This window comes from Parastagonospora nodorum, assembly GCF_000146915.1.
Source record: "Parastagonospora nodorum SN15 chromosome Unknown scaffold_10, whole genome shotgun sequence".
Lineage (NCBI taxonomy): Eukaryota > Fungi > Ascomycota > Dothideomycetes > Pleosporales > Phaeosphaeriaceae > Parastagonospora > Parastagonospora nodorum.
Window position 1 is genome coordinate 416,055 of NW_001884558.1, and position 23,711 is coordinate 439,765.

Below are 23,711 nucleotides of genomic sequence, written 5' to 3' on the forward strand. Positions count from 1 at the left end.
TCCGCTAACGGTCCAGGATGTTGTGCCATCACACAGAGTGCCTTGTCCAGGGGGCGCACCTGGCAAGTATGAAGGGTAGAACCTACAGTGTACGATGTTGTCGGTTCACACGTGGGGTACGCGTGCCGGTGAGTTTAGATCAAGACACTTTGGCCAATGTAGAACTAAAGTCGTACGACAGGCACACGCCGCGAAATCTTCATTCCCTTCTCTGGCTAGGTCTTATTTGCAATGCTAGGGCAAGTTTGATGGCATTTGTAGCGGTCAGGTGCTGGGAAGTGTGACCAGTTTGAGCCTGCTGAACCATACGGCGCATGCGGGTGAGCCATCTCGGGATGTGGTGCACATTGAGCTTTTTCCATTTATGGTTCGACCGCTGATCATTTCCCAGATGTCTAACGAACGACATGACCAACATATGAAGGTGGACGGGATGGCGCAAGTTGGAGTCCGCAAGCCAGCCTCGGAATCTAGTCAAAGTATGCAGCGAAGATTAACCAGCTCCGCTGTTTCACATGATGCACAGACGGACAGCGGGTGGATCGATACTTTTACCAGTCAGTGATCTGCAGCTCGGCTGTTCCTGGAGTGCGACTAGCGTTCCTGTGCCCCTGATTCGCTTCCGCAAGCCACCATCGTACGGCCTAGACCATCTGTCCCAGTCGGTGTCCAGTACGACACTGCTGTAACTCACTCGCACGACAACGCTTTCCCGTTGTGGAGATGTCTGGTCGTACGCCAGGCCAGCCATCCCAAGCGGCCATGCTGTCATGGCAAACTTGACAGCCTTTCGGCGGCGTTGGAACCCGGTTCTACCCTGCTTGTGCTTGCAGCCTTTGCTAGCTCAGAGGTTAATCTTGTCGACTGCGATGCATCGATTCCGACTTCTGTTGGTCATGCCATGATAACTCACACTGTAGCCCTTGACACGTGCTGCAGTAGTATGCCCTTCTCCAAGGTCTACATGAAGACTTTCAGCGACTTTCTTTCAACGTTCCTCTAGTTTCGTGTTAGACGATCCGACACCCATCTCCTGACACTTTCAGAACATTTGACACTCGGCAATAGAGTCGGGACGTTTTCATCTTGACGATGGACAGCATCCGCGAGTATGTCGAGTTCATCAACGTTTCTATAGGTTCGTCAACCTTCGGGCGGATCTTTCGTCTTGAAGGATCTGGACATGTAAGTTCTTGGATTCGCTTCGTCGACACGATCACCCACTGATCTGCTCTGAAGCCATCAGAGATCAAGAATACCAAGTTCACCACCGAAGTCCGCGCTGGGCTGACCACGTTTTTCACCATGGCTTACATTATCGCCGTCAATGTGAGTACCCTGTACATTGCACTAGTACACTGCTAATGCATTTAGGCCTCAATTCTTGCCGATACTGGCGGCGATTGTGTTTGCAATAGCAATGACTCTAACGATCCGTTGTGTACGAGAGACGCTGCATTTACTCTCTGCAAGCAAGGTTTGTGACCCATGCAGGAGCGCAAACTGCGAACTGACCACATTGCAGATCTCAACCGATCGCTCATCACTTCAACGGCTGCCGTTGCCGGATTCTCCTCCTTCTTATTTGGCTTCCTCACTAATATGCCTGTCGCACTGGCACCCGGAATGGGTCTTAACGCATATTTTGCTTTTCAGGTGGTAGGATATCACGGTGATGGGATCATATCCTACAACCTGGCACTGACAGCTGTCTTCATCGAGGGTTTCGTGTTCATATTCCTGTCGCTGATCGGAATGCGCCAATGTAAGTGAAGATGGTTCGGGCTTTCGATCTGCGAAACATGCACTGACCAAGGATCTGTTGTCCCATAGGGCTTGTCAAAATAATTCCCGTATCGTTAAAGATCGCAGCAGCTTGCGGTATCGGACTCTTCCTTGCCTTGATCGGACTGGGCAACACCACAGGAATTGGTGCGGTCTCTGGAGCGCGTTCGACCACATTGCAGATTGCTGGATGTCCAGAAGAGTTCTTCGTGGATGGGACATGTGTGAGCCATAAGATGACGTCGAATACTGTGAGTCGACTACCACCTTATGGAGGTGTTACAAGTACTGACCGGGTGCAGATGTGGCTCGGTATTATGGCAGGCGGCTTAGTCACAGCATATCTTATGGCATACAAAGTCAAGAGTGCTATGATAGTTGGCATACTTCTTGTCTCGATCATTTCATGGCCGTGAGTCTAGATGACTGCTATTTAAGAATTACGCAACTGACTATCGAACAGACGAGACACTTCTGTCACCTACTTTCCAGACACCACAGTTGGCAACAGTCGATGGGACTTCTTCAAAAAGGTCGTAAACTTCCATCCCATTGATCACACCTTGAACAAATTAGATTGGAATATCACCTCGAACCCTGGACAATTCGCTATGGCCCTCTTCACATTCCTCTATGTCGATATCATCGACTGCACGGCGACACTATACAGCATGGCGAGATTCTCCGGTGTTGTGGATCCTGAAACTGGCGACTTCCCGCGATCAACGCTTGCTTATTGCACGGATGCTTTTTGTATCTCCATTGGAGCTCTCCTTGGTGTATCGCCAGTCACAGTCTGTAAGTATCACATGGCCTCTTTTCTGTCACTTTTTGCATACTGATGTTGAGTAGTCATTGAGTCTGGAGCCGGCATTGCGGAAGGTGGTAAGACTGGCTTGACTGCCATGGCTTGCGGTATATGCTTCATCATTTCCATGTTCTTCGCCCCGATATTTGCATCCATCCCGCCATGGGCTACAGGGTGTACCCTCGTACTGGTCAGTACAGTTTCATGGCTTATTCAACATTCACTAAACACTTTTCAGGTTGGCTGCCTCATGATGCGCCAGGTCTCCAACATCAACTGGTCATACATTGGCGATGCGATACCCTCATTCGTTACACTCATGTTCATTCCATTCGGCTATAGCGCTGCATACGGTCTTATCGCCGGACTTATGGTCTACACCGGCCTGAACGGCATGATCTACGTCACCAAACTCGTTTCCGGTGGTCGTATCACGCCCGACGACGAAGACCACCGCGAGTACTGGACCAGTAAGTACCCTTATTTACAGATCTGCGCAACACCAACGCTAACGCGCGACTCAGTCAAGCCACAAGGCAGGCTCCCTTGGTTCTTTACAGCTAGCCAGGCACTAGCAAACCAGTTTCGGGGACGCCGTGATGAACACCGAGAAGACTCGTTTTCGATTAGGATGGACAACGATGGCTGGGACTATCAAGATCGACTTCCCAGCAAGGCTTCAAATCAAGGTCATGAGTTCCCAAGAACTATTGATCAGATCAATATGCCAACAAATCCCAGTCACGAGAAGGTTCTGAGGAAGATGTAATGCAACTACATACACCCATTCAAATGAAATCAGCATTTTGGTACAGATTGGACATCCCTACAACATTCCGCAATCTGAGTTAGGACGGATGTGGGTGATATGAGCATACCACTACGGTAGATCTCACAACTGGCATCGCCTGTCGAGTCTAGAGACCGTCTCTTCGCCGCACTTGCCGCGCCCGGCATGTTCTCACTAGTTCCCGCCCTGTCTTAGGCGAGACAAAGTCCAGTAAAAAGTTTGTTCGAAGGAGCTACATCACCTTGCGAACCTAACCAAGCGACTTGTAGATTACAAGCGAGACAAGAAAAGTAAGCCCAAGAAAACACCTATTAAACTTTTCGACCTGCATTGAATTTGTAGTTGTAACTTCCAATTTCATCTCGATCTTGTGTCCCGCTCCCTGCAAGGATCTACCGCTTGCGAGTAAGTTTTCCGAATACGATCGCCTGGTTCTCCAGCATCACCCGCCTGGCCCCGCCTTGCGCTCGGAGACTCCACAAAGATGATGAGTCCACAATAAAACGGCATTTCAATCGCGCCGCATGACGAATATGTAGAGCCGTTGTTGGTTTGGTACACTAAATTCGCTGCCCAAGGTAACTGCTGTCATGGCTTCAGGAATCTAATCAACATAGCAGCGACCATTACAGGGTTCACAACAACCTTCACAATCGAACAGCTTTGAGCCAAGCATGTATGAGCGATGAATTAACTCACGACGCCACCGCGCATCCGGAGTTATCACCGATCCATGGATAATACTATGTACTATCGACGAAAAGCAAGCCACGGGAAGAGGAAGAAATTCCCACATCCCCAGCGGGCCGAAAAGAAAACGGACCGATAATCGGCAAAGTGCAAATTGCGCACAGCGGACCCGAAAGAAGGGGCAAAACATATTTCACGAGCGACATAATGTCTGATAACAGCGTGTTTGCTTGCTTGCGTGGCATACGCTGTACCCTTGTTTTCGCACCAATCGTGTGAGGGACGCTGCGTGGGACGACGATGGAGCCGCCCACAACCTCCACTTTCAAGACGTGCATGTTGCACAGTCCCGCAATTATGCATGCAAACGTGCCTGGGACCATTGGACAGCGAATAGATGTACATTGTCTTAGGCGGCAGGGTCACAATCTCGGATTGCATCCGAATGGCTCGAGATGCCTGCAAGGATTACATTGCTTGCGACCCGTCATTTCTTCTTTTTTTGAACTTTCTCTTTGCATTTGGTCATGATCACTGTATGCATAGGTGTACATGTCACATACCCCCCTCTCTCCTACAGATCACTCGGGAAAGTGGAGCAAAGTGTAATCAATTGTACTAGCATCCCATGCATTCCACTGCATCGCCATCGAATATGCTGATGCGCCGTTTTCTTTCAGAGTTCTTGTGAGCGGTTGCACAGCTTTGGCATCCATTTCTGCGAGGGGGAGGGGCGCTCCGCTATTTTCCATCAGCTTTGCGGTTACACGACGGATGCGTGAGGCAGCGCTTGCTATGGAGAAGAGGTGGCCAATAATGGACAGCTATGACCGCTGTTGAGATGCGCGTTGAAGGAGGGAATCATCCTTCGTCGAAGGATGCTACAAGTGCTCTTTTTAAATATATTACAGTCATCGTTCAAGGATCGAGTACAACAGTCTCAGATCCTGCAGGATTGCTTCACGACAGGGCGGTTTGAGCGACAACGGCAGGATCGCCCTTACACAGGAGGCTGGCTTGTAACCAGAGTACAATGTTTGAAGCCAAGTCAGAGCCTCACGTCCTGTACGACCCCATGCGTCGGTCGAAAGTCCTCACGTCCAAAAAGGATTGCAACCCCTCTTTGACCCGATGTGCATCTCGCGTCCATGCCGATGTCACACCGTCGATGCTGTGTTACCATGAGCTACGGCCGCGGCTCGAGTGGAAGTCTCATGTCTTCCGAGTTGTCCTTCTGGTCAAACATGCAGCGAGTGCGTGACAACCATGTTGTTGCATCATGCAGCATTTCAGGCACCGTACATGAGCGTGTTCCGATATGTCTTGGATTTGCTTTTTGCATGTTCCAGAAGCACTACACTGAGACACCAGCCGAGGATATCAAGTGCCACAATAAAGTCGTAATTACTCTGCACAGACACCGTACTATACTCAGTGTCTGAAATTTTAAATGGCTCAAATCGTCTCGTGTGCCTGGTTTTACTAACTACTTAGATGATCACATAAACATGGGAAACTACACGACTTTCAGTCGATACAAGCACATGTCTGATTTACCAATATATGTGAGATCTGATTGCAGATTCATTCAAAGATACATGCACATCAATTATGCCCAAAAGCCGTGTTAACGCCTTTGAGAGTTTCTTAATCGGGGCTATGTAGAGCTATACATGCTCTGGGTATCATTCTCAAAGTTTCAGCCTAGATCTCCTGCATTATCTGACACAATATCACTCGCTATATACGTTAATGACCGCATCATTGATCAACGAGGTTTTAAGCGACATCGATGCGACGCATCAAAGATTTGGCCCATTGCGCATCTCTCTCGACCACTGCCACACCAACCCTCTCGTAGATCTCGTCACTACCACCAGTTGCAGCGACGAGCAGTCCGTAGTGCCTCTCTCGGCCCTCGGGCAGATTAGCCGCTTCTGTTCCAAGTACAACAAAATCAAGTGCTGTTGAACCCGTTGGGCGATCTAGGACGATGTTGTCTCCGTCGACTTGCGAGAAGGCTCCAGCACATACCAAGCACGTAGCTAGTCCTCTGTTCGATTTCTGAGCTGACGAGTAGAACCAGTCAAAGAATGGTAATGCGTTGACTAGGAGCCAATCCATTCTCGTGAGTGGCACGTGAAGATAGGAAATCGGTCCTTTCACTGACATCCAGGAACACGATGGTATCTGGCGACCAGGGGGATATTTGAGTCTAACCAAGGCCAAGCACTGGCTTTCGCGCTGCCAAAGAAGACTTCGAATGAGGTAGCCGATATCCTGCGGATCATGGACGAGGCCGTACGAAGCTGAGCCATACAATTTGGCAAGTCGGCTTTCCAACCCGCTTATTGCCACCGCCCTATCCGTGTCGACTGTAAATTCGAGGCTAGAAAATTCCTCGTAGGTTTGCTGGAACAGGTCGATCCGAAAACTCTTGTCGTGCTTGTATATTGAGTTTGGAAAGTCGGGATCGGAGAAGAACGATGGATGTTGACTGCCGCAAGTTAGCCATTGTGATGATACATCAGGTTCGAGGCTATGTACTTATTGAACTTGGACAATGCTTCGCTTCGCACATCTGAGCCACATTCCCAATAAAGCTGAGTACTAGTGAAATGTAGAATACGCCGGGATAGGGCGCGCTCTTGGAAGATCCAGCCTCTTCTACTAAGTTCTGACTCTTCCACATGCTGCCTAAAATCGTCGATCGGGTCGCAGAGATAGACACGGGATTGCTTGCCTGACTCGAATGGGATGTAGATAGGATGACACGTCCTAGGATTTTCTCTCCGGAGGAACCCGGTATGGTGACCGATAGCGCAAGTTGCTGAGATGGTAATGTACGCGTTGCTAAAGACTGCCTCCATGTTACTGATCTCTCGTTCAGTGTCTTCACAATCGTCCTGAATTATACACAGTGAGTCGATCCAAATGTATTGCAAACCAAGACCTCTGGCAATCAAGATAGCTTCCTGGAATCGTTTCGGGAGAGATTTACAGCTAAAGTGGGTCTGCCATCGTTTATGGTTGGCCTTAGCTAGGCGTGATTGGACGTTTAGGTCCGTTCGATGCCCAGCGATGACTTAGAACTGCATATCTGTGGTCTTTCCGACGAATTGAGCAGTCTATACGAAGGGAGTCGAGGCTGAGGCGTCCATATCGACCAGGTTGTCCTCGGATATCAATAAGTCTAAAGGGCATCCGAACATCTGACCCAGGTTGGCACTCGTGGTGAGTATTGCAATGAGCTAACCACTGTCGCATCAATTTTATCTGAACGTCGCTGCCTGGTGCGGGTAATGCTGGCAAACCTCGCTGGATATCATTGGGAACTTTACTAGGTGCTGGATACTTGTCAGCGTGGGACTTGAAAGGGAATGGAGACATAGTACATGTTTGTGGCCCCACAATCAAGTTGAGAATAGGTGGATCTCCTCTCCTCGTTGTCAACGACGAGTTCTCTCGGAGTATCAGAGTGTTAGGGTCTTCGATCTTCAAGTCTTTCAATCTCTTACATACTGCTGTGCATTGAGCGCAGATAGACCGGCGAGAGATTATTTGGGCAAGCGTAGCCTTGAAAGAAGTTCGTGCAGCCAATCCTGTCTTGGTATCTGAACAATGGGAGCAAAGAGACTTAGAAGACTGGCCCACCCACGCTAGTCTTGCGATCTCTGCTCTTGTCAGACTGGCAAAATAGTTCTTCGCAAACAAGTTGTCGCGGATTGGTATCCAAACATCGTGCGATCGGACTGACGCTCGCAATTTGTTGACTACCGTCGGCGTGAACTTTTTTACGGTCTTATCTTCAAGCTTCTTGCTGCGCATTTCCTGGCTCTCGAACTCTTCAAAAGACATGCTCGGTAGCTGCGGATCGAGCGGCCCATTCCCATTTTCGTGCAGCCGAAAAGAGGGATGGTGGAGGTACGTCTGCGGACGAAGGGACATGCGGTTCCGAATCACCTGCATTTGTTCGCTGACATCTTGCATTGTGAATTTCTGTTTCTGCATTGCTTCTGCCATGGCACTCGAGCCATGAACGGTGTGAAGATGGTCTGTACTTGTTGATACTCTCCAACGACTTGGCTTTCCAGCCACCACTTGGTTCACCACCACCTCGAGCAAGTCCCCAAGGACTGGACTTGGTGATATTATACAGTTGTTCGAGAGGTATTCCGATAAGTGTCTGATCCAAATTTGGGATACGCAATCATTAGGGAATCCGTCGCCAGCAGGGTCAGCAGTCCACACATTACAGTCTTTTTCGAACCTCGATAGCTCAGTATTGCCGTGGAGTATCCAGGCAATTAATTCGAAGAACACGCAGCCTAGTGAAAATGTGTCCGTCGCAGTATAATCAAGATCCTTCTTACTTTGTTCTACTTCCGGTGAACTATGCCGTGGGGTGGGAAATCTGGTGCGAGACAAACCCGTGGAATCCAAGTTCTGTGATATTCCAAAATCGCTGATTTTGAGCGTGCCAAGGTCAACGAACTCTCCTCTAAACCACAGAATATTTGTGGGGTTGATGTTCCCATGCCAGGCGCAATTCGTGACAGCTTTGTCGAGACTATGAATTGTATTGAGCGCGTCGGCCAGGCCATGACATTGTTCAACGGTCCACCGGATGAATCGATCAGGTTCGTGAATCTCCTGCTTGTCCCAAAGATCACGCAAGTTCCCGTTAGCCCATGGAAACATGAAATAATGCTTCGGACCGTGCTGGAAAGTAGCAAGCGGTAGGACCGTATGCTCGCCTCGTATCTTGCGCACGACATCTAGCTCGCCTCGGAACTTGCGCACGGCATCTAGCGAGTCTGTGACATGGGATTGTTCCACTGGCAAAAGAGTTTTGAGTGCAAAAAAACTAGACTGTCGATATTAGTACATTTCAATCACAAAAGAAGTCGAGGCACTGACCTTTGTTTGGGAAGGAAGATGATCAGGGGATATCTTGACCTGAGAGACGCGCCCATAACCTCCAGTAGATCGTTCAATAGTACGCGCTTCAACGAAAGGTAGAATGACGCTGCTGTCAAACTCGTAGTCCTTTCCCGTATCAAATGTTGGTGCGAGCGCCAGCCATTGATTTGTGCAAAAACGCTCTATGTCTGATGTTTGCCATTCAGCAAACGGACGCAGTGCAGGGTGGTCCTGAGGTATGCCGCTACTTGAAGTCATACACCCATCTGTGCTTACAAGAGGAAGGTATTCGTCTTTGAACTTCTGACATGCAAGTTGCGGCATGGATCGTTCGAGTCCAAGGAGTATCAGAATAGCAAATACTTTTTTAGCGTGGGTGTGGATGTATAGAGCCAGCTGCTGGCTGTCTTCGAAACCATTCGCATCGAATTCCCTGCGTAACCTGTCTTCCGTGAGGATTTTCTCGAGGGCGTGACGAGGAAGAAACTCTGCGCCCGAGTACGTCTTGGCCATCGCGGCTCGCATTCTTGCTGCGAGTCCTGGAGTGGAATCATCTCGTTGTATTTGGTTTGCGCCGCCGCTCATTAATACACTTTGTGATTCTCTAGTTGACACGATTTGCCTTCTTTTATGCGTCGTAGTGAAAATTTCCTCTTCGCAATTTGATTTTGGAGTGTCAAAATACGCCCGCGTTTTACCGATGTGGTCAAAGTGGTTCGAATTGACGTCGTCCTGTCGAACGTGGGATGTGTAATACTTGGGCGAGATTTGTTGCGATGGCTGTTGCACTGCATCAGGAATTGCTCCTACGCACGGCAGCGACGCATGATTGCTTGCCAACGACAGCAGCCTCCGTTTGATGTCTGGGTCGAGTGATCCTGATATGTTGGCTGATTTCCAGCTATCAAGCCAACCGTCAAGATCATTGCGGCCCGGTTCTCTGGCCATAGCGAAGTCGAGGCATAAGCATTTGAATAATTAACTGCTGAGAAAGGCGACGAATTTGCGAGCTGTTATTGTGGCAGGTGCGAAGACAACGAGGAAAGAACGTTCTTCGCCGTGTTGATGGGTCGCGACACATTTTGATTGACGTGGCGGTGGCTGCGCCCTCTCATACCTGCCTGCGCCTATGCATGCGGGTTCCTGACCGGTCAGCTGCGGAGGAAGTTGTCTGTAAATCGTCGCATGCGAATAATAATGCACAGAGATGAATGCATGTGATGGAAGGACAACGATCTAGGCAGCAAAGGCGCTTTGCGGTCGTCAGCCACAGCGCATAGAATTTATGCCTCGACTCTATTGCTCATCTTGAGGGCGCATCACACAGCAAGCTTCAGCTGAGATTTCGGGAGGCACAATGAAGCATGAGATCTGTTCATCGAGTGGAAGCGGTGGTTTTCTCGTTGGGTTGGGTTGTGTTGTACTATTCCTGAACTTAAGCAACCACTTGAGGAGATCAAATAAGCGCTGTTGACGTTTTGACTTTCTGCTTCCACAGTTTTTTATTTGCGCTGAATTGTTGTATTGAATCATTACAGGTGTTGTTGGACTTTTTGGGCAACTGACCAGGAATGTGATTGTGCTTGGTGAGAAGCTGATTGCTTACAGTAATCATGTCCGAATCGGTCGTTTCCAAGCTCCCTCATAGACGGCCCGAGCCATCTCCCAGCTTATTATATAAATGTGGATATCAAGTCAAGGTCTTGAAAAGCGCATCATGCCACCAAAGCATGAGCCTCGCAGGTAATCGTGTGCGTCGTGCTGTCAATCGTGTCGGACTACCCGATCAGGCATACCGAAAGTGAATCGTCAAAGAAAAAGAAGTGAAGCCTGAATGAAACCGTTCGCAGTTAGTTTGAGTCTTTGAGATGAGTCGAATTGAGCAAGCGCGCTAGCAATCGCTTCACTGCCACTGGGAGCTCAGCTCAAGACAATGAACCTCCACCCGTGGACAATACAAAACACACCCTTGACCTTGAAACTTTTCCTGACATAACTCTGCCCACACTCTTCAAATTGCAACTCAACACTTCTGATTCCCAAATTTCACAACAACGTTGCAAAAAGTACAACCATCACCGACCTCGGCACTTTCCCCATTCGACTAGCGTCTGATCAGATCAGTACGAAATGCCTGCGACTCGCGTCACGATAGCGCTCAATTCGAAGCAGTCTTTAAAGGCTCCACTACTCATTCCCGCCTCTACATCGGCTGATCCCGCAGCCTCGACGTCTATCCGCGCACTCGTCTTCAAGACAGCGCAATCGAAGCTCCGTCTGAAGAAGCCCACGCGCATATTCGTCGGGCGAACAGGCCACGAGCTACTCACCGAAGAGGACTGGAAGACCAACATCAAAGATGATGTTGTACTCCTCCTGTCAGCTGGAGAGGATTTTGTCGGCGTGAAGCGCGAATCCAACGTTCATGGTAAGTTCAGTTCTGTTTTGGGTAGTTTGAGCACATTTGCGCTGGATGATCCCTGCTGTACCAATATCTGGGGATTTACGGCTAACCTTTGAATAATAGCACATGCCAACCTCGAGTGTCCTGTTGAGCTCCTTACTTCGAATACACCTGTCGAAACGCTTGCTGTCACTCAGTTGTCGACTACGGCGCATACTTTACCTGGAATCGTACATGCGGTTGGACAGCCGGATCTTCACCCTGGATCGAAATTCCCCATTGGCGCTGTGATTGCTTCGAAAGGATGGGTTCATCCGCCGTTGATTGGGGGAGACATTGGTTGCGGAATGGCCTGGTTTAAGACTACGCTTCCGCGAAGTCAAGTGGATGGTGACAAGGGCAAGAAAGTAGCTGAGAAGCTGCGCGGTCTCGAAGGACCATGGCGAACACAGGCGCATAGAGAGGCCTGGATGCACGAAGAAGATGGCAGTTGCTCAACGGGAGAAGAGTGGGATATCGCACTTGGTACCATAGGGGCCGGCAACCACTTTGCCGAGATCCAGGTCGTCGAAGAGTCGTCTTTGTCTGCGGATGACAAGCTGAGTCTTCAGGAAAATGATGTCGTGCTCCTAGTCCACTCCGGTTCTCGGGGCTATGGCGGTAGCGTACTCAAGAAGCACACGACCGACGCCCACGTCAGCTTTCAGGAGGATAGCCCAGAGGCGATCGAGTATATTAAAGAGCACGACAAGGCCTGCCAATGGGCAAAGGCAAATCGGGACCTGATAGCTTTGCGGTTTCTGTCATGCTTGGAACCTGGCAACGAAGCCTGGGATCTCGGTAGCTCAAGCTCTGAAGATGTACGAGTCGACGTCGCAGCGATCTCGTATGCCAGGAAACAACTTCAACAACGGAAAGTGGTTGACATTTGGCACAACAACGTCGAGCGTGTCAAGTGGCCTCCTTCTCCACCTTCAACATCATCGGACTTAGCGGACGCGGCCAGCAATCTCAGTCTCAGCGATGGCAAAGCCTCACAAGACCATGTGTGGATCCATCGCAAAGGCGCTGCACCCACATACAACCCCGAGACCCAACAGCCACTCGAGCTCCTACCACTACCAGGCTCGCGAGGCACACCAACACTCATCCTCAAACCTACCTTCTCCACACGCACCTCCTGGGGCCTGAAGAATGCACTATCTCTCGCTCACGGCGCGGGACGGGCGATGACGCGGACCAAGGCATTGACTTCGCTGGGAGCAAAATATAAGGGCATAAACATCTTGGAGCCAAGAGCTGGGGACTCGGAAGGGACATGGGTGGTGTGCGACGAGAAAGACTTGGTCTTCGAAGAAGCGCCTGAGGCCTACAAAGACGTCGAGCTGGTCGGTCAAGATCTGGTAGACAACCGGAGTGGCTGAGATTGTCGGGCGGTGTCGTGCCCGGGTAAGCTACAAAGTCAGAAACGAGGCGCGTTGAGCAAGGCACAGGTGCGTGAAGTCAAAATCGATCGGTGCAGCACCACGGGTGTCTCAGAGTGCCGACTTGGTGATCTGTCACCCAGATGTTAGGAAGTTTCGAAACGGAGTTCCAAGCTCCATCATGGCAATCGCATCACTTGCGCCGGTCGCAGCTTGGCGGCACTTTATCTTCGTCCTCTCAACGTGGTGCCGCAGCGCTTCGGCAACAGGACTTTATGCCCGGAACGGCCGATATTGGGCTGCATCACTTTGATGTGACCAACCCTGTCCGCTATCACAATCCGCGTCATTCTCAATCTACATTTCTCTCTCTCCAAGCCATTTTTCCGTTTTCGACCCTTCAATTTCCACGTCCATTTTCGTTGTCCGCATCTTTCTCCGTGCTGCACAAGCCGTGCCTCAGGAGTGCAGAACTCAAGTTCGCGACAGCCGATACCCGGAGAGAGTTTATGGCTATTTCCGTCGCCGGAGACGAAACAGCGATGGTCCTCTGAGGCAGAGACGTGGAAACGCTGGCTAAAGATTGTGATGGTTTGGGGCGCGGTAGACGCTTTGAAAGCCACGGAGTCAACAGCCGCCAGTTTGGGATCCAATTTTGGATGGCACCTGCATTAGTCCCTGTTGGCATGGGCGACCCCTGGCGGTGTCAGGAACGGTGAGTTCGCTTCCGGCTGCGGTGTTGCAAAAGAGAAGGCGTGTGTAGGCGTGTGTCGGCGGCTGGTGTGCATGGCGGGGACTGTCACCAGCCTCGTCGAATTCGTCTTGTGCGTCTTGTCAAGATCCTCTGATAACGGGACGATTCGCGCGGGTCTCACAGCAGGTCTCTGCGCCCAGGCGTGGTTCCTGGGGCCACAGGCGCAACGATTGGTGGGGGATCGTCGCCTTCTCTCGGCGTTTCAAAACGGACGAGCGCACGCGCCAAAGCTTAGCCTAAGACACTGCAAACATTGACATGGTTTCACCCCTCGTCCCGCAATATACTCACCATCACCGCAACTGATTTGCAGCCTTGCCGCCAATCGCAGCCGAGCTCTGGAGCGGGTGCAGACGCAGCCATGGGGCCTGAGGGATAGCGGCACTGTAGTGGCTTGTGTCGCGAGGGAATGGTGGAGGATGCGATCGCCGTGGCACCCTGCCGCCAACCTCCTCCGTGCGCCTGCGGCTGTGCCTCTTGTGTATATATGACTGTGCAGCCGCCCTGCTGCCGAATGTATTCCTGAGGATCATCGCCGAATTTGCCATCTCTGTCTCCGCTCTGCTGTTTGCTTTCAGTCCTCGTCACATCATTCCTGTCGCTTTCTGTGCATTCCACCTGCCTCGTTTGTCTCGGTAAGTCAAGTTCGTTCCTTCTCATTGGGGTTTCACAGAGGACGCGGCTGTGGCTTCCCATGTGACGTCGTTTGTTCGTTTGCAGGCATCACACAAGGGAAATTCGCAGCCGCGGTTTTTACCAGAGCGCGGGATTTGCCCGATATAAGACCTCGACTCCTCTTTCTTACATGACCCAACCATTCTGCTCTGCATTTCCATTACTCTACTCCGTCAATTGTACCTAACACCCTCGGTAGTACCACTCGACACTCTCCGTCAAACACTCAATTCCTATCAAAATGCGCACCTCAGTCTTCACCCTGCTCGCTGCGGCATCAGCCGTGAGCGCTCAGACCGGCCCCGCGCCTCAGGTTGCTGGTAACCCAGCCGGCGCCAGCTACGTCGCTACCCTGCCTGTCAAGGAGGGCAGCCCTCTCCGCGGCGCCATCACCGCCGTCTCCGCTCCCGATGGTGTCGGTGTCTTGTTCAGTGTCTCCTTCAGCGGCCTCCCAGCCACTGGCGGCCCCTTCATGTACCACCTCCACGAGAAGCCAGTCCCGGAGAACGGCAACTGCACTGCCACCGGTGCCCATCTCGACCCGTACAAGCGCGGCGAGGTGCCCATTTGCGACGCCAGCAAGCCCGAGACGTGCCAGACCGGCGACTTGAGCGGCAAGCACGGCAACTTCACATCTGGGGAGTTCTCTGCTGAGTAAGTCTATCTGTTCCCTGAAGTAACAGAATTTGGTTGCTAATTTCTGGCGTAGATATGTTGACCCGTACTCCGCGCTCATCCCGGGCAACAACGCTTACTTCGGAAACCTCTCGTTCGTCCTCCACTTGGCCAACAAGACACGCATTGGCTGCGCCAACTTCGTCTCCCAGGGTGCTAAGCCTTCATCTGGCGCTAGCCTCCCTGCTCCTTCGGCCACGGGTTCGTACAACACCACTGTGATGCCGACCGGTGGCTCGCCTGTCACTCCCACCTCAGCCCCGCCATCAGAATTCACCGGCGCTGCCGTCAAGGCCGCTAGTGCCGCCGGCGCTGTGCTCGTTGCCGCGGCTGCCTTCGTCTTGTAAATGATTGAGACTATATAGGAAGTTACATTCGGGCGTTTTGTCTTATTCATTTGATACCTCATGAGCGCGAAGTCGCTTCGGCTCAATGTTTTTTTTCTTCGAAAGATGGCGGGTGGATTAATTTTGGGGAACACTTTATTCTTGTACATGGCTGGATTTGAAGTGTCATGTGCGCATGACTGGAATGTTTAATGTAGGTAGAATGAATCCGTTTATGAAATCTTATTGGCATATTTGAAGTGACTGAGCCTATAAGGACGTGACATGTTAGGACATGGTAAGTCAGCCGTTCCCACTCAACGCACATTGTATACCATTCGCTAAGTCCGTACAGAAATCCCCACACCATCATAGCCTCAATCTATGTATCATTTCCCCATCCCCTTCAACTCCCTCGTCCTCTCCTCACTCTCCCCCAACCACTTCTCCAACAACGCCCTATCTCTCGGCTTAAACCCGACCTTGAAGTACTTGGGCTCGAGCGTCAAACTCGTCGGAATCGCATTCGCCTCCAAACAATCCATAATCGGCTTGTCCCTCTCATCCACCGGCTCCGTAAACTCAAACGCACTAATCAGCCTCACAAACGCCGTGTACAGCTCGCGGTTCGCCAAATGACTCCCAATGCACATGCGACTCCCCGCGCCGTACCCGTAATGCGGCGTGCCCGTGCCATCGGGCACGTCAAGGTAGCGCTCGGGGTTAAATGTGTAGGGGTCGGAGAAGTGCGTGTCGTCGTAATCGGCAGCGTACGCGTTCATGTAGAACGTAGTCCCCGCTGGGAAAGTCACGCCGTTGTATTCAATGTCCTTTATGCTTTGGCGCGGCAGGGAGATGGGGATGACGGTCCAGTAGCGCAGGATTTCCTTGTACAGCGCGGTGATGTAGGGGATTTTTTCTTCCTCGAGACATTTGTGCCAGGCGTCGTTGTTGGGGTACACTTTGAGGATCTCGGCGTGGGCGCGGCGTTGGATGGATTGGCCCGAGGGCGTGGCGAGTTGCGCGATGCCCATTATCAGATTGCCTGGCACGGTATCGAGACCCGCGGATACCATGGTTAGACAGATTGATTTTAACTCGGCTGGAGGTGAAGTAAGCATGGTGTGTGGAGAGAGATAGGGAGGGGAAGGCCTACCGCGATTTAATTTCGCGTCTGGATCTTTGATGATATTCCCAGTAATACATGGTTTGTCAGTGCCCTTTTCTATCTTCTCCAGCAGCGTGTCGAGAAGTTTGTTCATGTACACATCTCGGCGGTCTCTGAACTTCTTCGCTTCGTTGCTCTGACTGGGGAAGAGACGGAGTAGTGGGACGTAGTCTTGCCAATTGTTGCTTGTGGATCGGAAGTTTCCTACCCCTCGCTCCACGTCGCAGATTTCTTTGAGTAGTGGCGCATCCTTGTCGCCGTCAATTCGGAAGCCGTAGTTCAGGGTCAAGCTTGTGTTCAGGGCGTAGCGCTGCCAGTAGGCTCGCGGGTCGATGTCTAGCTCCCCGCCCTTGCTGTCGTTTAAGAGTTCTCTGATGGAAACGGTGGATTCGAGATCGATCAGAGGCATGTAGGATTGTACAGCTGGTCGATTGAGCGCCGTGCCAGCAGCTTTGCGTCTGTTCTTGAGAGACTCGTCCCATGGGGAGGTACCAATGGTGAAGCCCTGGGAGGAAGAGACCACTGTGTGGAAGGTGTGAAGTGTAGGACGCGAGATGAGGGCTGACTGGTGGGTGATCCAGAGATGACGGACCGAGTCGAATGAGTTCGCAAAGACAATTCTCTGTAGTTTGGATTAGCCATTGATTCATCTCGAGCATTTCATGTTGTTTTGTCTTACTCTGTTGCCCATCCGCACCTGAAACACAGGACCGTACTTCTTCGCCCATCCCTGTGCTACCTTTGCATGATTCGTGCCGAGTTCGACCAAGCTCCCAAACAAAGGCAGACCAGGTACTTCCGGAAGGCCCTTGATGTGTGGCTTGTCAGTGCCATATAGAAGCCTGTAGAGGTAGAAGCCCAAGACGGCAACGCCAGCGACGTAAAGAGGTATCGTCATGTTGGCTTCAGGCTTCCTTGGTGCTCAATGATGAAATGGACCGTACCAGTCATAACGAGCTTCCAAGGGCGCCTTCCGCACTTATACCCAACTTCTGATCTCAAATGCCAACGCCGCTAAAAGGATCCTACTTCCTTGAGGCTGGGCTAATGGAAACTCAAACGCTTGCCATGGACGGCATCCGCTTCAGCATCTTTAGCGTTGGTCTCATTGGCTCGCCAGCACTGTGGGATTCGCGTTCGTATGCAACACAGCATGACTGTGAGAGATGTCGCGGAATGTGGCCGCAGATGGTAGGTCTGTAAAGGTTATTCTTAGCGTGGTGCGGGGAAGTTGCGCGGTGGGGTGTGAGGTCATGCATACTAGGGAAATGTACATGCTACGCGAAGATGCGGCTCAATTTATTCGACGTATAGACAGGCTTGCAGGAATACATTCACACCGAGTATTACCCGAGGTGCACAGCAAATGCCTTTACACAGGGTGTGGAAGCGGAATAATTCCTCAGTCCCAATACACTGGATCAAATGTCCGATACAAGACTGATTATCAATATGGAAATTCTATCTTGATGAATCAGAGTCGCATACAATTAATTGAAACGTCAACCATCATGGAAGGGTTCTTGGTTGCTCATGTGTGCCGATGTCATCCTACCCTTTGAACGAGCAAGGCTAGGGTACCTGACAATCATGTGGGTAACGAAAGTCCACTGGAGAATACAATGTGTGATTTTCCGTAGAAAATATGACAGGAGACGGTCTATTCGATTTAATTGAAGCTCAGCTTCAATGCTGGCTCGATCCGTCCCACACACTCTCCAAAACCAACAAGTGCCTCTTCGTCTGCACCACAAATACCTCTTATTGTGATCTCGTCGCCGTCCTCAAGGAATGTCCGCTTCTCTCCACCGTTCAAAGCGATGGTCTCCTTTCCATTCTGGCTCTGCTCCAGAAAGCTACCGTACTCAGCAGCCGTCTCTCCACTAATGGTACCAGACCCAAGTAGGTCACCTGGCTGGAAGGGACAGCCGTTGATAGTGTGATGCGCCAGCATCTGCGGGAATGACCACATCAGATTTCGTGCATTGACCTTGGATATGGTCGTATTGTTGCCGGAGGATGCTTGGAGTCATCAGCGAGAATACAATGATGCGAGCAACATAGACTTACTCTTAACGTCAATCTCCAGATTTATGTCATACACCGTCTTCTCTGCTTTCTCCTTTAAGTACGGCAGGACCTCAGCCTCATTCTCAAGGCCCTTGGTCTTGAACGGCTCAAGCGCGTCTGCTAGCACGACCCACGTGCTTATTGTCGTGCCGAAATTCTTTGCGTTGAAAGGCCCAAGGGGCACATACTCCCATGCTTGGATATCTCTGGCAGACCAGTCGTTCATCAAGACCACACCGAATAAGCTATCTTCAGCTTTGTCGATTGGAATAGGTTCTCCTTGCGGGTTTGAGCCACAGACAAAGGCGCCAAGCTCCAGCTCGATGTCCAGTTTCTTGCACGGTGAGAATGTGGGTATTTTCTTCTCCGCTGTAGGATCAAGCAGAATCTGTCCATTGGGCCTGCGGATTGGAGTACCGGACGGTACTACTGATGATGCTCGACCATGGTAGCCAACAGGAAGGTGGTTGTAATTTGGTTGTAAAGCATTTGTCGGTCCTCTGAAAATGACACCGCAATTGTATGCATGGTTTCTGCCGGCAAAGAAGTCGGTATAGTCACCTATTCTGAACGGCAAATGCGCCTTGGTGTCCTTGAGGGGAATGAGGGCTTGCTTCTGGAGCGTCACGTTGTTCTTCAAAACATCCGGATACGGTGTGTCTGCTGTGAAGACACTTTGAATGTACTTTCTCACAACAGAATGTATCGGCCGACCCAGTGCCGCAAACGCGTTCAGATTGGGGGTTGAGAAGACTGCTTGATGAGGTTGTATGGTCGATAGCGCCGAGAAGCCATTGCTGGCAGCGAATGCTTCGAGATCTAGTGCGTGATCTCCAATGGCAACTGCCACTCGTGGTGATGTTGAGGATGCAGTCGAAATGATGCCGAAGGGAATATTCGCCAACGAGAAGTGTGACCCTTTGGGAATGCTAAACCAAGATCGCGTCGAAGCCATTATATATGCCTAAGCCAGAGGATATCGAGAACGTGCCTCTAATGCTACACAATTAGTGAGATTCAATAGCAGAAGTTCTTTGGAACGACTCCGATTTAGTGTAGTCTAGCATACTGTTACATCTCGGTCGGTGATGACGGCTTCTGGCGGAAGAAGGATGAACGCGGAGAACGGAAAGTTTCCGCCTTTACCCAACGGACAGGGGTTCATTGTGGGGTAAGCCGACGACCACGTCCGCCCAGACCTCAACCCTTCCGCTTTGTGCCTGCGAATGTGAATGACCACGGAACTGCAAGCCGCGCATTACCGCATGATGCATGGAGCTATGGCTGGACTGAAGCTTGTGGTAGGAAATTTGAGTTGTCTGACCATGTAGATTTCTAATTAACAATTTGCTGAATATACCTAATCAAGCTGTCGCGTCCCACACGTAACGCTTTCGCGAATCACACTCTTGTCGTACAACTCATCTACGCGTACCATTGAATCTCTTCACAAACAATCACCATGCCTGTGACAGAGTTTGCGTTCAAGGAGAAGTACAAGTATCAGAATGGCTTCAACTCTTACCACGAGTGTGTATTCTCAGATACCACCCAATTGCACCTATTGACCTGGTTCTAGGAGTGAAGCAGTAGAAGGCGCACTTCCCATCGGCGCAAACTCCCCACAAAAGCCTCCATACGGTCTCTACGCCGAGAAGCTATCAGGGACTGCCTTCACAGCCCCACGCCACGAGAACCAGCAAACATGGCTCTACCGCATCCTCCCCTCATGCGGGCACAGCAACTTCGAACCCCGCGAATCCAAGACCTTCAACACAAACCCTGAGAATAAGCCCTGGGAAAAGATCCACTTCATCCCCAACCAGCTCCGATGGGATCCCTTCGACTTGGACGAGACAGTAGACTGGGTGCACTCACTCCACCTCGTCGCAGGCAACGGCGACCCAACCACCAAGACGGGCGTGGGATACTTCATCTACGCGGCGGGCAAAGACATGGCGAAGAACGAAGCCCTTCTACTCCGCCGACGGCGACTTCCTCATCGTCCCGCAACACGGCATTCTCGACATCCAAACCGAACTCGGCCGCCTCGTCGTGCGCCCCAACGAAATCTGCGTCATACCCAGAGGTATACGATACCGCGTTACGCTGCCCGACGGCCCTGTGCGCGGCTACATCCTCGAGCTGTACGAGGGCCATTTTCAACTCCCTGAGCTGGGCCCTATTGGGTCGAATTGCCTCGCCAATGCGCGAGACTTCCAAGCCCCCGTGGCTGACTTCGACGAAGATACCGAGTCCGAGTGGCATGTGCTGGGCAAGTTCGCTGGCCATTTATACGCGGCGAAGCAGAACCACACGCCGTTTGACGTCGTGGCGTGGCATGGATTGTACTATCCGTACAAGTACGATTTGGGGCGATTCAACACCATTGGCTCGATATCATTTGACCATCCGGATCCGTCCATCTTTACGGTGTTGACGGCGCAAACTGCACATGCCGGCACGGCGCTGGCGGACTTTGTCATTTTCCCGCCAAGATGGCTTGTAGCGGAGAACACGTTCCGCCCGCCGTGGTATCACAGGAACACCATGTCGGAGTTCATGGGGTTGATTGGAGGGCAGTACGATGCGAAGACGGGTGGTGGCTTCCAGCCTGCTGGTGCGTCGCTGCATAATATCATGTCGGGACATGGACCGGATGCTGCGACGCATGAGAAGGCGAGCAACGTGAACTTGCAACCGAACAAGGTTGGGGAGGGCAGTATGGCTTTCATGTTTGAGAGTTGCTTGATGATCGGTGTGACGGACTGGGGCTTGAAGCAGTGTAAGAAGGTGCAGGAGGACTACAACGCCGAGAGCTGGGAGCCACTGAAGCCGCACTTCAAGAGGCCGGGACCAAAGAAGATCGATAATGGAATCTCGCCATTGAAGGAAGGTGTGGAAGGAGACAAGGGACAGGTCCCACATTACACCTGAGTGAAGGTCTGAAAATAATCTGACAATCGAACATTTAGCGTCATATTGCTGTATGAATTGTGATATCCGACCTCCTGATCTTACAGATGAAGCAAATCTGACCGTACGCCGTGCTATGCTGATATCCAAATAATGAAGACGCTTCGAGCTTTTACTACTCGCGGGCTTCTGAGGCTGCAAGATAGCGATCCTATTCAACTACTCGTCATCCTCATCATCGTCGACCACCCTTCTCCTCTTCGTCCTGCTGACCACGACCTCCTCGTCCTCATCATCATCTCCACCAGCCCTCCTCTTGGGACTAGGTGCGATGCCTTCGTCCAGATCATCGTCGTCATCCACAATCTCCGGCTCCTCGTCACTGGCTGCGATGAAGTCGTCCTCCTCGTCATAGTCATCTTCCCTCGATCTACCGGGACCTCTTGCGAAGTCATCATCGTCGCTCCAGTCACGCCGTAAGCCGCCCTTCTGGCGTGGTTTGCGTGGGCGACTGGCAGCGTCTTCGAGGTCGTCAATGTTGAGACCAGATGTGCGACCTCCAGAGCGACCAACGGTGCGGACCGCACGTTCAGCTTGACGGGCTTCGTGCTTCTCACGAGCACGGGCTTGTCGCTGCTTCTCCTTGAAAGTGGCCTCTTCTCTCTGCCGCCGTAATTCCGGGTCCTCATTCACATCGACGAAGGAAATGGCTTGATCGGCGTCGTCGCGACCACGGCTGGCAATCTGGGCAAGATCGTTTTGCAACTTCTCAAGGGCGGTGTCCTTGAGGTTCGCGGCTGGCACGACGCTGAGCGCAGTTGTGAGCTTGTTCGTCACGCGCATGACGTTCGCTTCCTCGTACGGCGCAACCAGATATGTGTAGCTCTCCAACTTGGCACTCGGCTTTGCGCCTGCCTTGATCGAGGTGGGTGTGGGGATCTTGGGCTTGACCTGGGGCGGCGCAAGCGTGTTCGCATCGATGTCGAACTGCATGGTCGGGTCGTTCGCGATCTGGAGAGTGAGGGAGCCGTCAGCCCATCTCAGGATGCGGGCATTTGACTGGAGCTCGGCGTTGTTTGAGGGTGAGCGGCGCCATCGGATCGTGGACATGGCGGTATTGTAGGCAGAGAATTGGTCGGACGCAGGGAGCTTTGAGTGGTGGTCTGTAGTCGGGGGCTGAAACGTCTTATGGCTGAATGCCGTGGGGTCGAAGGAGAGGAAGCGCGGGACCTTGAGCAAGTAGAGCTCACCGTCGCTGGGTTCTGGTATGGCGTGTCGCGCAATATCCGCGTCCATAACCGCGAATGTATGCTGCTCGCCTTCCTCTTCCGCAGCTTCTTGCGCCCTGGCGCGATCTGCGCGTCCTTCATCGTCGCCAGAGTCGAGTTCTTCATCGTCGAGTTTGCGAGCTCTATATAGGGTCAGCTTCGACTTCATGGACAGCTGTCTGTTCAGCTACTTACGCTGGCTCCTCTTCGTCGTCTCCACCGTCGCCAAACAGGTCGTCCTCGTCCTCATCTAGACCATTCTCCTCTACTGTATCACGTGGTGCCTCAACTTCCTCGTTGGCCGCTGGAGTCGCTAGATCATCGACCTCATTATCTGAGATGGCCGCATTGGCTTCCGCGTCAGACATGGCGGCGGCTGGTTGTTCTTTTGATAGCTGTAATTGCTGATCGCAAAGACTGTCCGGATGCGAAGAGAATTGACGCGACCAACGATGTGCAGGATTGATGAAGACGCGGTCGGCACGTCAAGGTAAAGGTGCGCAACGTTGACCTGACAGCTTGGTGAACAAAGTTCCGAGCAACAGTGAAGTCGCGCTTTCCCAATCCGCTCTAGCGCGCCGCCCCTTCTCGATGCAGCCCTGGCGGACCCAAAATCGCTGGCTCCTCGAGACGTACCACCAACAACATCCCCCTCTCTGTCTGCTGCATACGCACTCTGTCGCCCTAGTCAGAGCCTAGCATTCGCCCTATTCGTCTGTTCAGGACACTGCATACCCGGCAGCTGCAATCATGGCGTCCTTCTTCTCCAGCGTGTAAGTGCTTGGCACAGCTCCCTTCCCCAAATGCTCTTCGCCTGGCCCATGTCAAGCATGTCTGTTTCAGTCTCACTTTGCTGCTTTTGTTTCAGGATTTGAACGTGTGATATGCACATGAGTTCGCTTCTGATATTTCCGCCTTCCATTGTTTATATATCTTGCTGCGGAACCTCAGGTTGCTTTGCTCTGACATATCGCTGCTAGACGCCAAGGGCTCGCTGGTCGCTCCAACAAAGGTACCCAGCAACAGGGCAAAGGA

The 23,711-nt window shown here is 51.7% G+C and overlaps 11 protein-coding genes across 11 annotated transcripts; 4 read left to right on the forward strand and 7 right to left on the reverse strand.

The window, feature by feature from the left end:
• Positions 1-1,092: 1,092 nt before the first annotated feature.
• Positions 1,093-3,157, forward strand: SNOG_06867 (hypothetical protein; the record flags this gene model as incomplete). The annotated part of the gene is made up of 9 exons (XM_001797176.1): positions 1,093-1,185; positions 1,240-1,329; positions 1,495-1,765; positions 1,876-2,007; positions 2,110-2,197; positions 2,249-2,583; positions 2,638-2,783; positions 2,832-3,063; positions 3,084-3,157. The coding sequence occupies 9 exons, from the start codon at positions 1,093-1,095 to the stop codon at positions 3,155-3,157; spliced, it is 1,461 nt and encodes a 486-aa protein (XP_001797228.1).
• Positions 3,158-5,852: 2,695 nt separating this feature from the next.
• On the reverse strand, positions 5,853-6,588 carry SNOG_06868 (hypothetical protein; the record flags this gene model as incomplete). The annotated part of the gene is made up of 2 exons (XM_001797177.1): positions 5,853-6,507; positions 6,572-6,588. 2 exons carry the CDS (start codon positions 6,586-6,588, stop codon positions 5,853-5,855), a joined length of 672 nt encoding a protein of 223 aa, XP_001797229.1.
• Positions 6,589-7,710: 1,122 nt separating this feature from the next.
• SNOG_06869 (hypothetical protein) lies at positions 7,711-9,944 on the reverse strand (the record flags this gene model as incomplete). The annotated part of the gene is made up of 3 exons (XM_001797178.1): positions 7,711-7,761; positions 7,851-8,945; positions 8,994-9,944. 3 exons carry the CDS (start codon positions 9,942-9,944, stop codon positions 7,711-7,713), a joined length of 2,097 nt encoding a protein of 698 aa, XP_001797230.1.
• Positions 9,945-11,126: 1,182 nt separating this feature from the next.
• Positions 11,127-12,824, forward strand: SNOG_06870 (hypothetical protein; the record flags this gene model as incomplete). The annotated part of the gene is made up of 2 exons (XM_001797179.1): positions 11,127-11,424; positions 11,524-12,824. 2 exons carry the CDS (start codon positions 11,127-11,129, stop codon positions 12,822-12,824), a joined length of 1,599 nt encoding a protein of 532 aa, XP_001797231.1.
• Positions 12,825-13,495: 671 nt separating this feature from the next.
• SNOG_06871 (hypothetical protein) lies at positions 13,496-14,126 on the reverse strand (the record flags this gene model as incomplete). The annotated part of the gene is made up of 2 exons (XM_001797180.1): positions 13,496-13,727; positions 13,876-14,126. The coding sequence occupies 2 exons, from the start codon at positions 14,124-14,126 to the stop codon at positions 13,496-13,498; spliced, it is 483 nt and encodes a 160-aa protein (XP_001797232.1).
• Positions 14,127-14,494: 368 nt separating this feature from the next.
• On the forward strand, positions 14,495-15,275 carry SNOG_06872 (hypothetical protein; the record flags this gene model as incomplete). The annotated part of the gene is made up of 2 exons (XM_001797181.1): positions 14,495-14,907; positions 14,963-15,275. The coding sequence occupies 2 exons, from the start codon at positions 14,495-14,497 to the stop codon at positions 15,273-15,275; spliced, it is 726 nt and encodes a 241-aa protein (XP_001797233.1).
• A 368-nt stretch (positions 15,276-15,643) lies between these two features.
• On the reverse strand, positions 15,644-17,320 carry SNOG_06873 (hypothetical protein; the record flags this gene model as incomplete). Its single annotated transcript, XM_001797182.1, has 3 exons — positions 15,644-16,299; positions 16,459-17,044; positions 17,102-17,320. 3 exons carry the CDS (start codon positions 17,318-17,320, stop codon positions 15,644-15,646), a joined length of 1,461 nt encoding a protein of 486 aa, XP_001797234.1.
• A 771-nt stretch (positions 17,321-18,091) lies between these two features.
• Positions 18,092-19,447, reverse strand: SNOG_06874 (hypothetical protein; the record flags this gene model as incomplete). The annotated part of the gene is made up of 2 exons (XM_001797183.1): positions 18,092-18,444; positions 18,487-19,447. The coding sequence occupies 2 exons, from the start codon at positions 19,445-19,447 to the stop codon at positions 18,092-18,094; spliced, it is 1,314 nt and encodes a 437-aa protein (XP_001797235.1).
• Positions 19,448-19,499: 52 nt separating this feature from the next.
• On the reverse strand, positions 19,500-19,657 carry SNOG_06875 (hypothetical protein; the record flags this gene model as incomplete). The annotated part of the gene is made up of 2 exons (XM_001797184.1): positions 19,500-19,535; positions 19,562-19,657. The coding sequence occupies 2 exons, from the start codon at positions 19,655-19,657 to the stop codon at positions 19,500-19,502; spliced, it is 132 nt and encodes a 43-aa protein (XP_001797236.1).
• Positions 19,658-19,954: 297 nt separating this feature from the next.
• On the forward strand, positions 19,955-21,429 carry SNOG_06876 (hypothetical protein; the record flags this gene model as incomplete). The annotated part of the gene is made up of 3 exons (XM_001797185.1): positions 19,955-20,022; positions 20,072-20,435; positions 20,464-21,429. The coding sequence occupies 3 exons, from the start codon at positions 19,955-19,957 to the stop codon at positions 21,427-21,429; spliced, it is 1,398 nt and encodes a 465-aa protein (XP_001797237.1).
• Positions 21,430-21,627: 198 nt separating this feature from the next.
• SNOG_06877 (hypothetical protein) lies at positions 21,628-23,044 on the reverse strand (the record flags this gene model as incomplete). Its single annotated transcript, XM_001797186.1, is given in 2 exon segments — positions 21,628-22,855; positions 22,872-23,044. 2 exon segments carry the CDS (start codon positions 23,042-23,044, stop codon positions 21,628-21,630), a joined length of 1,401 nt encoding a protein of 466 aa, XP_001797238.1.
• Positions 23,045-23,711: the final 667 nt, after the last annotated feature.